Source organism: Alligator mississippiensis, chromosome 14 (genome assembly GCF_030867095.1).
Source record: "Alligator mississippiensis isolate rAllMis1 chromosome 14, rAllMis1, whole genome shotgun sequence".
NCBI classification, from domain to species: domain Eukaryota; kingdom Metazoa; phylum Chordata; order Crocodylia; family Alligatoridae; genus Alligator; species Alligator mississippiensis.
Genome location: NC_081837.1, coordinates 3667103 through 3687939, shown reverse-complemented (window position 1 = coordinate 3687939; position 20837 = coordinate 3667103). Strand labels below are relative to the sequence as shown.

General features: G+C 39.8%; 1 protein-coding gene across 2 annotated transcripts; it reads right to left on the bottom strand.

The window, feature by feature from the left end:
* Positions 1-487: 487 nt before the first annotated feature.
* On the bottom strand, positions 488-20832 carry RPS6KB1 (ribosomal protein S6 kinase B1). Of its 2 annotated transcripts, XM_006265639.4 has the most exons (15): positions 20632-20831; positions 16332-16381; positions 15010-15130; positions 14078-14146; positions 13513-13660; positions 12377-12434; positions 11314-11414; positions 9777-9867; positions 9492-9582; positions 9046-9153; positions 8819-8881; positions 8095-8172; positions 6405-6512; positions 5770-5882; positions 488-5234 (listed from the first exon to the last, which is right to left on the bottom strand). In XM_006265639.4, the coding sequence occupies exons 1-15, from the start codon at positions 20701-20703 to the stop codon at positions 4997-4999; spliced, it is 1509 nt and encodes a 502-aa protein (XP_006265701.1). In that variant the 5' UTR covers positions 20704-20831; the 3' UTR covers positions 488-4996. The 2 variants fall into 2 exon arrangements, with proteins under 2 accessions (XP_006265701.1, XP_059573075.1); XM_059717092.1 differs by lacking the exons at positions 488-5234; positions 5770-5882; positions 6405-6512 and adding an exon at positions 6519-6698 and having other exon boundaries at positions 20632-20832.
* Between the last annotated feature and the right edge of the window lie 5 nt (positions 20833-20837).

The window sequence follows — 20837 nt, the reverse complement described above, 5'->3', positions numbered from 1 at the left end:
GTCATCAGTCAGAGCAAGTTATCTTGTCAGGTCAGAGTAATGGGATTCTCAGGAGTAAACTTTTAGTATTAAGTGCTTTACTCAACAGCTCACTTCCCAATGAGAAGACGAGCTGGCTCTGGCCAGTGACTCACCCGTGGGAGAGAGTTTTAAAATTTCTCTGTACCTCAGATGTAAGTTTCAATTAATTTTACCTGTTGGAGATATTAGGGTTATACAACTCAAATTGGACCTAATTTACCCTCTAGGACTACTTGCTGCAAAGGGATTTGTTAACTAAGTTAAAACTGTGTACAAATGCATACTGCTGCCAACTTGAGTTTCCTGCTTGGCCCTTCAGTGTTCAGTTTTCTGCAGCTGACTGGGACGAAACACTTGCCAAAGGGAGTGTAGGGGCCAGAAACTCCTTACCTTTCAGTATCTCTCCATGCACATTACAGGATTTACTTCTCTTGCAGATATCAGTGCAATTAGCCAAACACAGTAATTTTACCAAAATCAAAGTTTATTAATCAACAGAAAAAAACCAAACTAAAAAGATATTACACACCTACGTTCATTTAGAAGCGTACATCTAGATTCATTTCCTCTAGATAAGTCATTCTGAGGTTAGTTACAGCCAAAAAAAAAAAAGTGGAACAATTCACATCCCTGGAGTCCCATCCTCTCCAACCCCTCTGGCTCCACCTCTCAACACCCTGCTGCTTAGAGAGATGCATATCTTGTTCCCTTATCCAACATCCAGGTCTTCAACTTCACACATCTGACCCTGCAGCAAACCGCGTACTGAGGAGAGGATGACTAATGGCAATTAACAGCCACCTTTTAAAAGGCTTAAATACCTTGCTGAGGTACCATTACCATCCTTCCAAAAAAATAAAAAATTAAAAAGATGACTAAATCCATCGCATCTACCTTTGGTCAGGCCACTTACTTAAACTCCTTAAACATGTATTTTCCCCCCTCCTCTGTCTTTAATAAAGGAAGAAAGTTCTAAATCCCCCATCACGCTTATTGTCTACCTTGTAGAAGGGAATACAAAGAAAAAAAAAAAAAAGACATAATTGTGAACTAGCACACGTTCAGATTTGCATTTAATTGTTATATTCACATCCATTCATTCTGCAATCAAGTACATTTCATTTCAGTAAACAACATGAAAGATGCAGAGGCTACCTTGTATTAGGAGTAAGGCAACTGAAGAGTTTGTTTCTTACTGGCAGATAAAAAACCCCACCAGGCAGAAGAGAACACTGCAGAAGTAGTACAGGTACACAAGAACCCATATGCGCTAGGTCCCCAAGGGTCTACTATTAATGGCACAAAATGTCTTTTCCTGGAGACATCTTGTTTTGGTTCTAATAAGGATCAACTCTTGATCAACACAGAATTGCCCCAGTAGGTCAAGTGTAGCAATTTCTCCCTACATACTCAGAAAATGGAACGCATGCTATCCTACTTCGTCAATGCAGATTATTTTGGAGTATTGCTGTAGAAATGAGGCAACGAGTGCTTGTGCCTTTTGATTAAAAAAAAATAATAGGTATCTTCTTGCTGAGGTGCCTATCTCTCTTCAATAATAGTAATAGGACTTCTCTCTTAAGAGAATAAACCCGAGTAAACATCTAGTGTAGAATCAGAGTGGATGCAAACATTAAATAGCCGTTCTCCACAAATACAGATTTTGTTGGAACACACGTTTTAAGACATGGGATATTCAAGAGAACAAGTGATTCATTTATTTTTATCTTTTATTATGAGCTAATACCAGGATGACATTCAAATGTCAGATGGCACAATTAAGACAGTCTCGGTAGGAATTATTCCAGCATTCCCAAAATTACAGTTTAGTACATGAATGGAATCAAATGTATGTATCACTCCTACAGAGAAAAGATTGAAATTCTGAACATCTGATGGGGGGGGCGGGGAAAGTTCCACGTCAAATAGGGAAAGGAAACACACGCGCACACACACGTGCACATGCACGCAGCCAACCTATAAACCTCTTGTGAAAATGAACTGCAGAATAAAATATCCCCCTAATTTAACATCTAGTTTAATAAAAATGGATCTGGTTCAAGTTTAATACTTTTACATGGTTAGCCACAGCAGGTATTAACCTCTCAGTTTTACTATATTTTCGTAATGCTACAAAAATCCTATAAAATCAAATTATAGTGAATTTCTCAGTGATTATAATTAAAAAAGCACAGCTTGTACAAAATAAAAAAAATAAGATTCTATCCTCTAATGAAAAAATTTAAGACAATTTTTTAAATGAACAAAAGAAAGCACTTGTTAAGCTCTCCGTTGCATTCTGTATACTACTAGCATTTATCTGAAGTAGCCATACAGGAGCTAGAACTCCACTCCCCTTAGAATTTCATGACTAGCAATATTGACACTATTTTATATATATTTATATTTATATATATATTTATATAGGATTTAATTTTGATATTTTTACAAATAAATACAAGATAAACCATATTGCATAGTGTGTGCTTGCTGTCTGAGTCACACCCAAAAGTTTCACAGTTATCATAGGGTATTAAACTTATAGCTATGGGATGCAATTTTAACAAATACATGAAATTCACTCTGTAAAAAAAAAAAAAGACGACAGATTGGAGATATAATTAAGCAGTGAACTCAGACAAACAACTTTTGCCATTCTTGCCAGCCATACTAATCAACTCTACAGGATGATAATATCCAGCCAACTAAAAAGCGCAACTGTTGCCTGAATTTAGGACCAAGATTGTTCTGCCTTTCAAAAAAAAAATTAGGATTTGGTCTGTTTTATAACCTCATACTCTATCCTCAGTATACGGGTTTCCAAACCCACTTCAGTGGCACAAAGGAGACACTGCTTGAAGCAATGCCTCCGTGCATCACGTGTATAGAGAATGAGAGTAATGACTGCAGTTTTTGATGTCACCAATGGCCTTGTAAAAAGGATGAAAAACGGCACTTTTCCTGTCCAGTTTCTGTGCTAGCCAATTCATGGAGATATAAAGTGACCTAATTCAACTTTCCTTATAAAACTGCAAGTGAAACAAAGACCACAACCAAAAGCTAGAAGCAGGAGGGAGGAAAGAAAGAACACTAACAGTATTTTTGCTAATCATAAGAAAATGAAAAAGAAACAGCATTGTTTTTTTTTTTAATTATTTTTAAATATCAACAAGATTTCACTTAACCCTACTGACTTCCATGTTTAGAAGGCGGCGCCTCTCCTCTGACTGGATTCAGCATGCTCAGAGTTTTATGGCTTGGATCCTATGGCTCAAAAAGATTCAGTATACACAGAGTAAGCAGAATATAAAAAATCCCTACTGTTGTGACACACCAGAAGTAGACTTTGCACAGTCAGACTGAAGATAATGCAACATGTGGCAAGCCAAAACCGACAGGATTTGTATGCAACTGCATGATCACTTACTCACACACGCACCATACACTCACGCTAACTAGTGTAAAGCTCTGCAGATATTAACCCTTTCACCAGCTATGTTCATGGAAATGCTTTCTTTAAGGCAGGAAGTATATAAGGAAGGTAAAGTTACCTTTATTTTATTCTTTGTACCTGTAAGTCATTTGTACAGATTTAATGACAATTTCAAAAACATAAATAGTGTCTTTCGAACAGGATTCCTAACTCAAGTCGCTAAAGTTCTGACCCACTCTGGAAGACATTCACTGAAAGGCCATCTAATACTTCTTTTTTCATACAATCAGCAAATTTGTCACCCCAGCACAGGAAATCATTATTCTGGAAATGCATAATTGAGCTGAACCCCATACACACCCCAAACTACTTCAAATTCTTACCCATTGTACAGGGTTTAGTCACTTTTGACTTGTTGATGTGTGTTACAGCAATATATCCTCTACTACCAACCCCTGTCTTCTGACAAATTTTATCCCTACCTGTTAAGGTGGGTAAGAATCTGAATATGTTCACCTGTCTCAATCCAACTGACTAGCATAAAAATGAAAGGCAATGTTTTCCCAGTGAAATGTCTGCTGAGGAAAAAGGATGAAATATGCAGGACAACGCACTTGCGTAGCACGTAGCTTCCAGTTAAGCCTACAACGTAGCAGCACTGCCATTTCATTAGATCCATTTTGCATTGCGATTCAGATGATAGATATTTCATCTGGTAAGCAAGAAAGATGATTCTCTCCTTCCTCTTTCCCCCTCCTTCCCCACACAGCCATATACCTAATTAACAGTGCTTCATTTTCCCATTTAAATTTTCCACCAAGAGAAGAAATAGAACCGTATATCTGCCTTTCTTCCCACCAACCAATCATTTTGCATTTCAAATTTTGGGATACTTTCCATAATGAACTGAATCAAAAATCTATTTGAAAAATATATATTTATATAAAAAAATCCATTGGGTTGTTTGCATGTGAAACACCAACTGTTAAGTTTCTCTTTCATCTTTGATTATTGGAAGAAACAGTTCGACCAAGCTTGCATGCTAATTAATCCTCAGACGCAAGTATTATAGGCATTTCATATTTTGCCTAGTGAAAGGGCTAACCCTTCTCGACACAATCATGACTAGACCAGTGATTCTGGAGCAACATCCTATCCTTAATACTGTCAGATTCAAGCTATCGACCTGAAAAATCCTTGGTAAGGTGAGAAGATGTCACTGGGAATCAGTTAGCTGACGTGCCTAAAGTTTTGCAATACCATCTTGCTGAAGTTTTTTTTTTTTTTTTTTATGCACCATTGATTGATAGGAAAAAAAGTCCACATTTTTTTTTCTTTGCTTTCCAAGTCGTTCTGTGCAATGACTGACTCTTTGATACTGTCACTTTTAAAAAGTAATCTGTTCGAGCCCTCACATTTCAACCTGCAGGGGGGCTTATGTCCACTCTGTTTTTCCACCTTTACAGGTTTAAAAAAAAAAAAAAAAAAAAAAAAAAAAAAAAAAAAGAGAAAGAAAAAAAGAAAAGCAAACAACTTGTGTTGTCATAGATTCATGCGCAAGTGCTCTGGTCGTTTGGAAATCATGGGAAAGGCTTGTTTTTTATATGGCCCGGAGTTTGGTTGTCGTATTGGAAGTGGTGCCGAGGCTTCCCCACAAACTGTCACATCCATTTGTTCTATTCCGCTTGTCTCCATTGGATACTCCACAGGCGTTTGAGTGTTTGATGCACTGGCTGAAGCACCTCTTCCCCAGAAATCCCCAGGGGAGAACTTTACCGGGCTTTAAAATAAGAAACAGAAATCACTTAGAGCTTAGAGACATCCATTTTATCCTGCAAGCAGAACACAAATGCTTCTTCAGGTGTTTTTCTTTTTTTCTTTCCAATTCTTGTCTGAGAAAAGAATTTCTATGGCCCTGCTCCTCCCAAAGCTCACCAGAAAGTAGATGCACTGATACGTTAGGCTTTTCTCATTTGGCATCTTGCACATAAGATGATTATAAATATGTTGGAGAACGAGATTTAGCACTAACATTTCTTATCTTTAACAGTGCAGGGAAGCATAGGGGGATGGAGGGCAGTTTTAGAGAATGGTGTTTTGAAGTGGACAGAATGGCAGGACATAACAGTAATGTATACCTGGCAAATCAGCACTTCCTGTGTTGCTAAACATCAACACATTTGCCTGGAAGCAGGCCGCTTATAAAATGTGCTGGGCTTTTCAATAAGCACACTAATATTTCCAGAAGAAAGGACATCTCTCATTTTTAATGCAGATAATCTGACTTCAATGAAAAGTTAAGTGAGAGCAAGTACCTGACTGGCGTCCTAGGGCTACCAATAAATCTGCGAGGTGATCGAATTTTTGGTTCAAAAGAAAACTTCTCTTTTACACTTTCAAGTACAGATGGAGCCACATACGTAAAACCCTGTAAGACCGGACAATTTTGTTGCAATTAGTAAGGAAGGTACATTTTTCCATGGTGAGCAATAATAGCAGCTACACAAGCAGCGATGTATCAGCTATGACAAGAATGTAAATGTAAAGGAGAGTAAGGACAGAGACACTGCTGAGCTTGTGATCTCCATTACAGACATCATTCTCACTGCATGCCTATGGAAGCAATACACTATCTTAAAGGACTCCTACCACAGTTCAGAGGTAAAGTTTGCTAAAAAACAAGACCAAAATTCTCCTTCTGAAATCTAAAGTCTTAACACTAGATATAGAGAAAAGCAAAGAAAAAAGAACACACAAAAACATATCAAAAGGTAAGCAAAATGACCTAAAATAAATTAATAAACATTTCAATCCTTCTGGAAGGGATAATATTTGAATACTACAATGAATAAGAACTGATCTGAAATACCTATCTTTTCTTTCAGGGAGTGGAAATGAATTTGCTTAAAATATGCTATGCTGTTTCCAAGTAACACACAAGCTCACTTACCAGAAAGACCTGGTTGGCACTTTCACTGAGAGTTGAGTCATCTGGGCTATCAACAGGTGTCTGACGTGTAAACTTTGAATCAAACTGGCTCACATCCTCTTCGGATTGCTTTGCAAAAACAAAATGATTAAGGGTTTATATTACAGATATCAACCAAATGGCTTAGCGGTGGTCAGTGAAGCCTCTGGCTGGAGTTCATTCCATAAGTTTTTGGCAGAGCTCTGCTGTAGTAAAACCCTGGAGTGGTTTCGGAATCCTGCCGCTGCCAGTGGGAGGTCACTATGGGCACTGACACTGAGAAATAAAGGCAAGGAGGAGGGGCAAGAATTATGGATCAAAAAGGAACAAAAATTAAGAAAATGCCTTTAAAAAAAAAAAACCAAAAAAACTCTTTACAACAGAAGCGTTCAGACACATTTGCCAATTTCTTGTGAGATCTTAACATTGGATCACTCCCGGTACAGAACAGTTACACCAGTTAGTTAACACGAGTTGCACGCTCTAAATAAATAACCCAGCACATTTTTATAGAAGCAATAGTGTTTGTATTGCTAGGGACAGGGAAGCTCCCTGAAATAAATGACTGCCAAGAACCCTACAGTGTTCAGCTTAGAAATGACCAGATATAGCTCAACGGGCTTATATCTTCTTCACACAGTGAGGAAGCATGATTGTTACACTAAAGCAAGACTTTCATTTTGATAGTTTCCATGCAGCTGGGTGCTCAAGTTTTTAGCTGATTAGATACATGTTTTAGAGCTTGCTATATTTATACAACACAAATTCAGGTATCTCACAGTTACTAGTTTTATATAACACCAGCCTTTCAGATCTTGAATTTCAGTTCAACATACTAGGGATCTGCATCCCACTCACAGCAGTGTCATCTTGATGTTAAGCTTAAATTATGAATTGTCCATATAGTGCTTTCCAAGTATATTAATATGGTAACATTCAAGAAGCTAAGGGGAGGTGATCCGGTTCACATTTTGCATAGTGACTATTCCAAATTACACTTCTGGCCTAGTATTAACTACATTTGATACTCAGAAGCAGAAACTCAGTAAGGAAAACTGCACTCTTATGCCGATATAATCTGCAGGTTACAAATGGGCAGAAAAGTTTAAGTGGACCTGCTACTTCTTCAAGAATCTGGGATAGGGGAAAATAAGCTGTAAAACTGAGAAAAAAGAGCGAACTAGTTCTGTGCTGGTTTCCCAACCCTGCTCATTTAAATTAGCAATTCTCCAGCCCCAGTAAATAAGGTACAATAGGGCAAGACAGAATAGCAAAAGCAGGAACAACAGTCATGATATCCTGTGTCCCTAATACAATAGTAAGTGCCAGTGAAATAGCAGTCGACACAAGGCCCTGTTTCTTGTTCTCAGAAGAGCCCTATGAAAAGTTCTAGGACATGTGATTTCTTCTATATCTCACTCCAATAGCAATATTAGGTCCAAAAACACTTTAGTAAAATATAATTTTAGTGTGCAACTTTAGGCATCATACAGCAGGGACTCAAACCATAGTACATCCACTTTCCTGATTAAGAATTCATTAACAGTAAAATTTTACAGAAGACTACGGCAAGTACTTTTATGTTTCAGACCTAACACAGCAGAATATAAAGTTTGAGAGTTGCTGCTAAAAAGTCACATATGGATCAACTTACAGCATTACTCTTACGTACCAATAAGGGTTTGAAGGGAGGTTCCACCTTCCGTGCTAGCAGCTCGTCCCAGTTAATGTGTCTGAAGAAAGGGTGAGCCTAAGAAGATTAACAAAACCGGAGAGCCATGAACTGGGCTCCCTCTTGTGTAATCCCAACAAATTCAAAAGGATAAGTTACTCACCTTGCAGAGAAGTTCATAAAACCCATTAAAATGAGAATATCTGAAGACTTATGGGCAAAGTTACTAACAGACTTTATTTCCTGTCTCTCCCCCCAACCCAAAGAAAGTTATTCATATTATACCTATACTGTTGTACCAGCATAGCCGGAAGGAACTCTGAACTGATGATAAAGACAAATTCCAAACTTTTTTTCAGAAAATCAGTACTCTTGTATCATTCATGAAGAAATTCAGTCCTTCACTGTGTACAATGCTCAGTGATACAGGAGATTAAAAGACCATGACAGTTAAAAGGTTTAAAGAGGGGACATATTTTTGTCCTGAAAAATTAGGAGTGCCCTGTTTGAGACTAGCCAACACTGAATGCTCTGTGGCAATTGCAAGGTACTTTTGTCAGTAAGCTACTGAGCTGCTGGGATTGGTAGAATACTGTCATTTGTCTAAATTCCTGCCTAGGATCTCATTATGCTTCAGAGAAAATCAAAATGCATACTTGTCCTTGTCTGTCCCTCCAGACTATCCCTTTGAACTTTTTTTCTAAAGAAAAATTAAGCAAGTCACCTGAACTTCTCCAGCATCTCCAGAACCAGCTCCTAGACGTGAGGCAGCATTTCTTTTTAGCAGCTAAATGGAAAACAAAAGGGTAAAGGAAATAATTTATCAAAATAACTAAACAGTCTGTAAAATATCTTTTTTTATTAATTGTGCTTACCCCAAGCTTCCCACGTGAACAAGCAGCAAGGTAATATTGGTCTAAGCATGCTTCCATTTTCCGCAAATGCAAATACCTTTTTAAGCAGATCTCTGGCTTCTTGCGTGAGGTAGGGAGGCAAATTGAGTTTACACTTGAGAATCTTGTCTATGGTTTTCTTTCTGTTCTCCCCTGTGAATGGAGGCTGAAAAACACCATTGGAGTGGGAGGAAAAATAAAATATGAAAAACTTTATCTTCCGTTTAGCCCTTCCTTTGCATACATGGAACTAATTTAAAGTTGTTTCTACTTGTGAAATAGGAAAACTATTACTATGCATGTGACTTCCAAATATTTTCTTGGGCTATCAAAACAGCACACTAACCACAGTTAAATCAATTTAGCAATTTAAGGGTTTTTTTTCCACAAGTACTAAATATAGGCATGCACATAGTTTTGTCTATATCTGTATGAAGGCACAATTAACATTAGTCACTAGTGATGCAAAATAAAAAACACATGCAATTTTAACTGTGCACCTACTGCTCCAGTCAGCATGTCATACATTAATGCCCCCAAACTCCACCAGTCCACTGCACGATTATGCCCACTTCTCATCAAGATTTCAGGGGCCCTAGAATAAGCAATGTAAGAAAAATAAAAGCATTTTAACACACAGTTCAAGATCAGACTTAAGTTCTCATAATCCACATTTATATGTAAAAGTTCCAAAAAGAATGGAACATATGAACCATCGGTTAAAAAGGTAAAATTTAGCCATTACCCCCAGACCAGAGTAATACTTTTCTGTTTCATCATGCAGCTCACATGTATTCTATTGTTCCACAGAATGTGTGTGTGACTGTTCCATCATGAATAGATTCTTTACATAGTCCAAAGTCAGTCAGTTTTACGTGACCTGAAATAAATTTTTTAAAAAAAGAAAGTCTAATTCTAGCACTGCTCAGAATTCTGACAAGGATATTGTGTATATCAGTAACTCAACAAATATAAGTGTATAATTTACAACACAGATGATATAAAAACATACAATTCCAGGGTATAGTAATAAATTATTGTTCCCCACCAGCAACCATCAGTCATTTTATTAACATTTTTTGGTCTGCAAGCTCTTGTCAATTAGATCACCCCTGCAGAGGAAAGTTGCCATTCAGTGGATGGAAACAAAAATTCAATCTCAAGCCCATCTTCTTCTAAACCACTAGAAGCTCCTAACGAGCTTCTTACAGCAACTCTCCTACCTTCAAATACAGAGACAGAAAATAACAAGAGACTCCTAAACAGCCTCCTGATTGTTTCCCTATGAGCAGGCAAATTTCTTTCAGTGCTCTCTCACTGCAGGCTGTCAAAGGCTATGCAGCATTCCCTTCAATCCTTTGCAGAAGTATTTCACATTACAAAGAGTAATTTTTTTCCATAGCTAACTAACTAAAATCTGACTTTAAGTGAGCTTCTTTTTGTTCATGCAAGAATCAAGTGGTTGATTAAGGGCACAGTGCAATAGGGTTTGTCATAACGCGGTATAAAGTTTAATGTAGGCAAATGTACTTATCTATAGAAGATTGCAATGCAATATACAGAAGAAAGCAAATAATCTGATGTTTTACGCATACTTCCAAATTTGAAAACCAGAGTCAAAGTCACAACTTGCTTCAAGGTTAGCTTTCCTGAAACACTAGCACTGACACACATTTACACTCAATAATACACCACTTAAAAGACATCCTAGGAGCCTTCAATGCCAAGATTTGCTGCCACTAATCAACAGTGTAACGTGCCCTCTTGATTAGCCCAATAACAGACTTTTCACTTGTCGCCACAATCACGTAAAACGACAACAGCTAGGACAGTTAAACTTCAATTTTAACTGTTTCTTTTAAAAACTTAGAACGTTGCGTTACCTAAAATTACAGAGCAGGGTTGAGCTTGGACATCAGCAGAGAGATAACAGCACCACGAGTATATCCCGCTGAAGAATGGTAAAGTCTTCAGTAGAACTGTCTTATCAGTCTTGTCCATTACTGGCCAATTATTTTACCCCTTCCAACACTGGCATGGAGGGGCAGCAAGTCAAGCATTTAAGTTTGTATAGGCAGATGTGTATATGGCATGGCTCTTACAAGACCCTTTCAATTCAATCTCAAAAAAGGAGGGAAAAAGAAGAACCTGTATGGCAGGACTAGAAATCAGCTAAATGTCAGCTACCTGTTTGGATATACCAGAAGGACAGCAGCAGTATCTCTCACATAGATGTTCTAAGATAAAATTATCTTACAATAGGAACTGCTGTGAGAAAGGATTTTAGGAAGAATATTGACTACATAACTTTTTACTATATTTCTACCTTGATGATTAAGCATGATATTTTCTGGCTTCAGATCTCGATAGATGATTCCTTTTTGATGCAAGTGCCCCAAAGCCATTGAGATTTCTGCCAAGTAAAAGCTGAAATAAGAAGTGTGTCATACAATTAGACACGTTCAACCACACAAGGCATCTTAAACACTAGAACAATTATACACATAGGAATGATTCGTTGAGTGAACTGTTAGATGTCCAAACTGGCGAGGCAACAATGCCATTGAGGTTTAGTTGCCAAAGGAAAGAGAGACATGAGGACAAACAACAGAACTATACCATTAGCATGCCATTACTGTGGTTAGTACTAACTCTTTCAAATACTTTTGTGGCAGTCTAAAGGGGCCAGCTGTACCTGGCTGTAATCTGCACCTCCTCACCCAGCCCGCTCCTCTTCTCTGAATGATATATAAGGCTGCCAATATATTACAGCACTGCCTGCAGCGTACCACTACCATCCCATACGTGGAGCTGTTTGCTTCCAATTTACTTATACTGTATGCACTGGGAAGTGTAGCCATCATCCTCTCTTTGTAAAGCACAATCAAGAAGGCAAAACTCCAGGTCTTGGCTTGTATGCAAGATGTATAGTGAGACAGCTTTTTTGATAATAAGAATGATCTTTTACCACTAAAACAGTATTTGTAAGAAGTAGGATAAATACATTAATCCCATCACTTCTAGAAGTGAACTGCAGGTGCTAGAATCTACAAACTTTTATGCAATGCACCTAAACCAAGGTTTTTAAATTGAAGGAAAGTTCCATAAAATGCAGGTGCTGACAGTTTTGCTCCACCAACTTAAGCACCTTTCCACCATGAATATATGCATGGAGAAAGCCTCAGACTTCAGTCGGGCAGGAAGTGAACTCCTTCAGGGGCTGTGAAGTCACTCCAACACAAACTGATAAGAGGTCCAGAATGACAAGGCACACTAAACTTCTGCCTCCTCCAAAGACTCAGTGAGTTACTCAGTTCAATCAGGCAATGGAAAACATAAGTATTTCTCATTCTACTACATCATAAAAGCATCATTTTTGTCTCACATACCAAGCTGTGTCCTCCATAAATATCCCTTCTCTTTCTAACTGCATAAATAGTTCTCCTCCTATGATGAGGGAAAAGAGACATTAGAAATAAAAATCTGTTTTTCTGTTATGCTGCTATAGAAAGTTCAATCATCCACTTCTAATTATAATCAAAGAACTATATGCCCCTTTAGTAAAAGCACAGACAATAGCTACTGGAATTCAGTTCTGTAGAAAGCCATTTTAAACAGAGTTAAGAATCAGATAAAAAATGGGGCCAGATACATTTGGCAGAGGAAGTGTCAATTAGGAATCAAAGCAGGATGCTGGAGACAGTATTACTGGTTTTTGATCCTAGCTCTTCCGCAGGGTCACTTTGCCACCTTGAGCAAATTACTTAACCTCTGTGCCTCAGTTTCATTAATAGGAAAATATCATCCTGATATTGCAATCTCACAAAGAATTTGCAGCGACTAACATTAGAGATCCTCAAATGAAAGGCATTATGAATCCAATTTGCAGTCTTAAGTCTCCCACTTACCAAAAGCTATATATCTATGCAAAGGGGATCCTATATATGCAAAAGGATTATTGATCTGGCAGAACAAAACTACAGCAAAAGAAATTAGACTCACTTGTATTTTCCTTTTTCAAGGCAATCCTCAAAAAGATTACAGTAAAAACCATGTTACATAAAAGGGTGATCTGAAACATTTCCTCCAATTCATTATCTTCTTACAAAGGTTCCCATTGTGTCTTCAGGGGGCAAATGATTTGGCCTCTCATGATGGCCTCCAGGGTATGGAAGCCACTCTTCACATTATCTTGCCATGTCCTTTTCTACTTTCAAGAGCACTTCTAAATTTTGACGAACTGTGCTTTTTCTTTTTTTATAAGCACTATCATCCAATACCTGAAAACTTCCCCTCCCTTACTACTACATAGCATATATTAATCATTTATGCAATTTATAACCCCCTTAAGTTATAAGTTTGACATGAAGTTATTCTATGAACTTTTACAGTTAAAATAATTTCTAATAATATAAGTGTATTCTGATTACTTGGCATTTAAGTTAATAAAAAGTTTCAAGTTCTCCCTTAATAAAGTAGATTGAATTGAAAAAGATCCCAGGTAGCCAAATTTAATTATACTGACCACTGAGATACTCAAGGATGAGGTAGAGTTTTCCACCAGTCTGAAAGGCATAGATTAAATCTACAATGAAGGGATGCTTTACTTCCTCCAGAATGTTCCGTTCTGCTTTTGTATGAGCTGTATCCTTTGCATTCCTTACAATCATTGCCTACAGAACAAAACACCAGAGAACACAAGTTTGTCTCACTTAGGAATCCTGTGCTTGGTTCCACACTCAATTTACTGAATACCTCCACCCAGCATACACATCTTTGTCATAACAGTAATTTGAATCAGCAACATGATGAAAATCTACTTTAACAGTACAAAAAAAATTAACATGATAACATGCTCTTGGATCTCCCAAGAGACCAACCGTAACTATACAATGTTATAGTAAAAACAAAACAACAACAAAAGAAAAAGTAGTTGTTTGTTTCCCTTGTGCAAACAGATTAATTCTGTATATCCTTGACAAATGCACAGTCTGATGTACATGACAGCAATTAGATATTAATTACATTCAGGAGGACAACCCCCCTCCCCTTTCCATTTGAAAAGCAGTACTATATGAAAACTAAGTTACCTTTTTAAGAACTTTCATGGCAAAAATTTTTCCGGTATTTGCTCCTGTTACTTTTCGTACTTGAAAAACCTAACCAAAAGAGAACATCAGTGAGAACATATGTAAGACGTTCCACACTAGGTCAGATCAATCGGCCATCTAGCCCAATATCCTGTTTCTGACTGCGGCAAATAGTAGATGCTTTAGGAGGGAATCATAAAAGCAAGGAGCATATAATCCTTCCCGTCGCACTTTTGTTGGTATCAACCATCATTAGCTTAGTGATGGGAGGATACGCTCTTGACTGAACTATTTAATAGCTCCCAGTGGATGCATCCTCCAGGAATTTGCCTAATCCTTTTTTGAACTGGTTATACCACCTGCCTCTACAACCTATGCCCTAATAATTCCAATGGGAACCTCCTAGAGTTCTTGTATTCTGGGCCTTGGTGAATAACAATTCCTAATGTCTTTATCCATACCCTTCATGTTTTTACAGACCTCTATCATACTCCACCCCCAACCCTTCCCCTTTGAAAACTGAAGAGTCCTAGTCTTTTCAGCTGCTCCTGGTACAGCACCTGGCTCCACACCCCCAATCATCTTTGTCACCCTTCTCTCTACCTTTTCTAATTCCTCTAAATCCTTTTCGATGTTGTGAAGATCAAAACTGCAGTATTCAAGATGTGGACGAACCCCAGACTTAAGTCACAGGGGTGGCTCAGTCATTGCAAAACTCGGATACATCTACTGCCTTGACTTGTCCAGTGGCAATTCTTGTACTGCCACCTGGTGGCAAAAGTTATGCAAATGACTGAAGACATTAAAAATCAATTCTGAGCAAACCTTCCAAACACAAGGAGTGGACACGCACAAGACAGCCCAAATCAACTTGCCATTTTCTCTGAGAAGGCAGAATTCTTCTGGAAACACCATGAAAAGAGACTGCTTACCTTTCCGTAGCCTCCTTTGCCAAGTACACGTAGAAGCTCAAAGCATTCTGGTCGAATCTTTTCCGGACCTTTGTTTACACTAGTTTCTGAAATCTCAAATTTTTCACAATGTTCCATGCCACTGAAAAAAACCCAACCAACCAGACCTCCATTAGATTTTTTTTTAAGCTTGAGCTAATTTTAAACAAGAAAGACGATACAAGCAAATTGCTCTGTGGGAAGCACAGTATATATTTTGGCATAACTGAGAGCCTGCTTAGGAGTTTCTCAGAATTCTAACACTAGGAATTCTCTTTAGACTATGTATAGAAACGAGTGGCAGCTAGGAGCATGCAGATTTTCTGCACTGTGCAAGGATTCAGAGCAGGTTCTATTTTTTTTGAACGCACAAAATAAGCTATTATTATATAATAGAGCAGAGGGGGTCAAAGGAAGGGCCATATCCGTCTTATTGTATCCAGCCACTGGTATCCAGTTGGCTACTGGACATGTGTGCCTTCAGTTCTGCACTGCTACATGCCCCCAGCACTGCAGACTGGCCAGAGCTCCATGCTGTTGGGCAGTGGCACGGAGCTGGGGGCACGTGGCTACAGAGCTGTATTTGGGAAGCAATGCAGAATTCCAGCCAGTCAGCAGCACCAGGGGTATGCAGTATGGATCTGAGGGTATGCAGCGGCATGAAGCTACATTTAGGCAGCGCAGAATCAGGGAGGCGTGATGGTGTCAAGGTCTCACCAGGTAGTGGCATGGAGCTGCAAGCAGTGCATTTAGCCGTGGGGGCTGCTGCCCATAGTCCATGTGCAACTGCATGTCCCTGGCTCCGGCTCTATCTTGCCGTCTGAACATACCTCCACGCAGCTGCATGCCAAAGCTCCGTGCCACTGGCTGGCCAGAGCTCCGCACTGGTGCATGCCCCCCTCTGCTCAAACGCGCCTCCATGCAGCCGCCCAAACCTATGCTGCCATCTGACTGCAGCCCCACAGATCCATCCTGGGAGGATGGGTCTGGCCCAGGGTGAATTTAACACCCTGTAATAGAGGTAAATTTCAAGCCCTGAATCCACAAAGAGATTTTAGGCTTTGCAACAATGTATAAGAATCTACATATTTTTACTATTGCAACAAACAGAACTAGGAGTTCTCTCAAGATTCACCTAATAAGCTTTAATTAGAGATAAAGTAATGTGACCATCAATCATACTAACAGAAACTGCTAAAATTTTAAAAGAACTACACATACATATTTAAAGTTTATGAATTAGTCCGTGAAATTAGAGACAAAGTATTTGCAATTCACAAAGTAACTTTCTAGTAAGAACTTACAGTTCATATTGGCCAACTCCTCCATGATCCATGCTTTCACTTAACTGACCCTAAGAAAAAAAAGAATGCTTATAATTATAAAATTGTTTTTTTAAAGCAGGACAATGGTATTTTGCTACTGATATTTTGTGTAACAATACAAAAATGAACTCACAGGGGTTGAGTTTTTTCAAATTTTAAATTTTAATGAAACTAGTCTAGAAATCATGTGCAACAAATTAACAGCAGACAACAGCAAATTGATGGGCTTTGAAAAGACTTCATGAAAGTTTGCATAAAAGTTGCAAAATTCCCAAGAATCACACAAAGGCAGAGAGATCCACTACTTTTTAGCTGACTGCACCGTTAGCTGATTGTCAGAACTTGTAGAAACAAGCCTAACACCAGACAAACTGTGCAAAAATGCTATTGTATTGCAATTTTCACACCTGTTTTCACATAAGACTTTAAAGTTCATTTTTCATAATTATGCAAATTAAAGCTATTACTGAAAAGATTATATGAATCCCACTTCACCTAGTAACAAACTAGAAGCACAGAGAGACTGAGGGTTTATTACTGTATACTGTAAATAAGCCAACACCTTTCTAACAAGGTAATTAAGCATTAGTCCCATGCTAAAGGCTCTTATGGACCATAATTGCACAAGATGCACTAATAGATGCCAACGTTAATTATGAAGGTTCAGTCATTTTGATATAAAAAGGAACTATTTGCCCTAAAATATATAGTTGAGTTTTGAAAAGTTGATTTGTTTCTTTTCCTTCCCTCTTTTTTTTTTTTTTTTAGTTTCAATTTGCTTCATTATGAGAGGAAGGAAAATATTTTCCCCGTCTATGAAGGCAGCCTAAACAGTGAAAACACAGATTAGCCAGAGCGCCACAGTTATTGCAAACAATTCTCTGGGCAAGCTTTCCAGTACATTTTTGTATATATAGTTGTCCAATATCTAGTTAAAATATCCCCTTTAAAGAAATCAGCTTTTGGTAGAACCAAATGACTTGGGAAAGTGGGAACAGATCAAATGAATGACTTGTGAAATTTCATGGGAGCAAGGGGGGGAAGCCACACAGAAGCCTGAGAACTGCAGACTAAACTAAACAGTACTTTTTAAATTATTCCATAAGTGATCACCTAAGCCAAGGAAAAGTAGAAGCTCTAAGTAGTTTCCAAATCAGGTAAACACCCTGGTAAACAGAGAAAAGTCGATTTTGCAGGGAATGCACTGAGAGGGAATACAACTCCTGAACTCACAAAAATCACTAATTGTGGAGTCATGCTTTAAGTCAAGTGTATTTGCAGCTATTTGACAATTAGTGGGAAAAGCCCAGTTCATAGATGTCCACTTTATAAGAAAAAGCACTGCAATTAGCTCTATAATTACAAACCCAGAAAAAGGGGAAAGGATTGGCTGTTCATTGAGAATGAACTCCCTACTCCTCCTTAAAGGTTCTCTCCTTAAAACAGAGCTAATAACTCACTCATTCTTGCAAAGCTTGCACTCCTGTCGACTGTAACTGCTCTCATTCTATGAACAGATGCATTCATTTTCCAAGTCTTATTTTTACTTGCATCAAATTCACTTTTTAAAATAGATTTTTAAAAAAATCACACTGTTCATCCTGGAAGCTAGTCTGTAAATACATCATGCATCTTCCCTTCTCTTGTCATCTCATACAGACAAGAGTTTGAGAACCAATTGTGTCCCCCCTGGGTGGCTACTCTTTGGAAACTATTTCTTACATGCAAACTCTCCAGTCAAAAGGTCTCACGTTTCACTTCTGAGGATTGTCATGTCCGTATGCAACACCTGTAACTGCAGCTGTTCTTGCTGCTGCTGCCAGTACAGCTTTCAGGAGTAAAAATGCTCTATGTACAGGACTGTCTAGTTCACACTAGCTTTCTACCCAGCTCATTTCCAGGTTGGCGATTTTAAGTTTTCAGTTCTATGCATCTTTCTGTTCCCCCAAACCACACATTATGCTAACTGGAGGCAACTTTCAGTAAGATGCTACATTCACGCTCTTCTAGTGCTTGCTCCCTTTACTCCCCAGTGCATTCTCCACTTCAGAATTCGAGGAAAAATACAAAACCATTGTCACTCAGCTCCTGTTCTGCTCTTCTTTCCTTGCTGATTATTTTCAGCATTACCCAAACAGTGAGTGCGGGTATGTGTCATGAACTTGGGAGTCCCACAGAACTCTTAGTTTGTCCATCCTGTCTGAGAGCTGTTTGGGCCCTCACCACTACTGCCAACTGTGCGCTGCAAATATTCCTCCTGCACAAGCGATAGACTACAATCACAGCAGTCTACCAACTACTGTTTAATCCACTGAAGTTAATTCTTGCAGATTCTAGGGCAGGAATTTGTTCCCTCTCATGGCTCATCAAAATCTGTTTTGGTAACCCTCGGGGTGTGATGCAAGGGACATTTTTGCCAGGCATTTTATTGACTACTGATGTACAAGCCCAGGGTTTCTTCCCACAGACTGCAAGTTATGTTGCCTTCAGTGGACAAGCAAAATTGTGTCTTTTCTTAAAATCTCTTTAGAGCAAGGGTGTTCAACCCCTAGCCTGCAGAGCCATGCCATCTGGCCCACAGGGGTTCCCAGGGGTCCAAAACTTTGCCAGTGGGAGTGCAGTGGCACCAACTGTCACTCCCCTTCTGCCAATTTCCAGACCCCTGGAGAGCTTCATGCACTGCACAGCACACTGGATCAGTGCACAGAGGTGGCCTAGGGCCTGATCTGGGCACACTGGGGCCTGATGGAGGCGGTGTGGGGCTTCAATCTGGGGCTAAGCAGAGGCAGTGTGGAGCCTGATCTGGCTCATGGATGGGCCCCTTGCCACTCATCTGGCTCGTGGCCCCAAAAGATTGAGCACCACTGCGTTACAGCAACCAGAGGCAGTGATGGCCTCCAAATAATCCAAATGAATACTAGTAAGAAAAAGGTTTTACATCACACTGAAGACAGAAGATTGAGCTCAGCTTCCCGCAGGCTAAATACTAGGAGCTCAGAAAAAAAAGGCACTTTCACTAGTATATTGAAGAGACTGTACCCTTGGTTACTCTTCTGTACCTACTATTCCCTAGATTTGGAGGAGACTGGAAGCTCAGGGAAGACTGACTTCCCATGTGTAAACTTTCGACATGCGCAAGGAAATGTTTATTTCCTACATCAGACTGTTACAACAGTCTATTAACTAACTAACTAAATAAAAAAAATCAATCAATCAAATCTTCGAGCCAGAGTAAAATAGGTGCTTTATTCAACTTGACGGCACACAGCGGCAAAAAGATCATTATTGCTAAACAGCCAGACAGCCAGTAAGGACAGTAGGTCCTGCTACGTTATCAAGGCAGCAACCAAGTTTGGCACCTTGTAACTAGCAAGAAAAGCTTTAAAAAAAAATAAAAAAAAAATTAAAATGTATGCATATATTTAGCACATATGACGCCATTTGTCACAAAACCACACGGAGCGAGGGCGCAAAGAGTAAAACAGACTGAAGTTACATCCCTAGCTCCAAACCAGTCTGGGGGCACTGTCATGCGTAGTTACGTCTGCAAGTTTGTAGGTAGCCTCCCACCCCACGTGTTACAAACACGGGGGATGTTTGAAGACATCCGAATAGCACCTAGAAAAACCGACGAGGAGGGCACAGTTCCCTAACCCTCTCGTCGCCCCCCACCCCGCTTCTTTACATTTAGTTTTCCTAATTTCTACCTATTTTCACCCTCACGGACATCCTGTCGCACTTTTAGCCTCTCGCATCCCTTAGAGATCTGAGAAGAGCGGAGACTCCTGAAGAAGGGCGACTGCACCCAAAAGCTTGCAAACAACTCCCCCTCTCCCCACCCCCGACGACTCAACTGTCAACGACTGGGTCCAATGAACGGCACGCCGACTACTGCTACTCGGTGTAATAAAAGACAGCAGTGAAAGGTAACGATAATAATAATATTAGTATAACGATAACGATAATAAAGTCTAATCAAAGATATCGCATCTGCCCACAGCACTTCCACAAGTTTAAGCCTCCCCCGGCTCTGAGGTGTCCCCAAAACGGATCCCCTAGGCTGCTACCGCTGCATGGGACACCGCTCCGCATCATTTGGGCTCAAAACTTTAAAAAACCCAAAACAAAACACCCTCCTCCCCCCCCCAAAAAACATCCCGAGGTAAGGGCAGAGGGGGGAGGGTGATAATGCCAGGAGGATGCGAGGGCTGAGGTGCAGCAAGGTGTCGGCCCACCCCCCGCCATGGCCGCTCCCGTCCGGCCCGGCCCCGCGCCTCACCCCCTCCTCCAGCTCCTCGTCCGAGCCCGCGTCCTCGGGCTGGTCCAGGTCGATGTCGAACACGCCCGCCATGGCCGGGCCGCCGCCGCCGCCGCCGCCCCTCCCTGGCTGTGCTGAGTGCGCGGGGCCTGCTCCGCCTCATGGGCCCACGCCCCTCAGCGCCGCCGCCGCCATCGCCGGCTCCAGGCCTCAGCGCGGCTGCGCCC

What these genes read in the sequence shown, in the direction of transcription:
- RPS6KB1 (XM_006265639.4), bottom strand. Translation starts at nt 20,703, where the DNA reads ATGGCGGGCGTGTTCGACATCGACCTGGACCAGCCCGAGGACGCGGGC. An exon ending in CCATGAAAGTTCTTAAAAAG is followed by an intron (nt 13,661 to 14,077) that starts GTAACTTAGTTT and finishes TTTGTTCTGTAG; the next exon opens with GCAATGATTGTAAGGAATGC. An exon ending in TATCATGCTTAATCATCAAG is followed by an intron (nt 9,868 to 11,313) that starts GTAGAAATATAG and finishes AATTTATTTCAG; the next exon opens with GTCACGTAAAACTGACTGAC.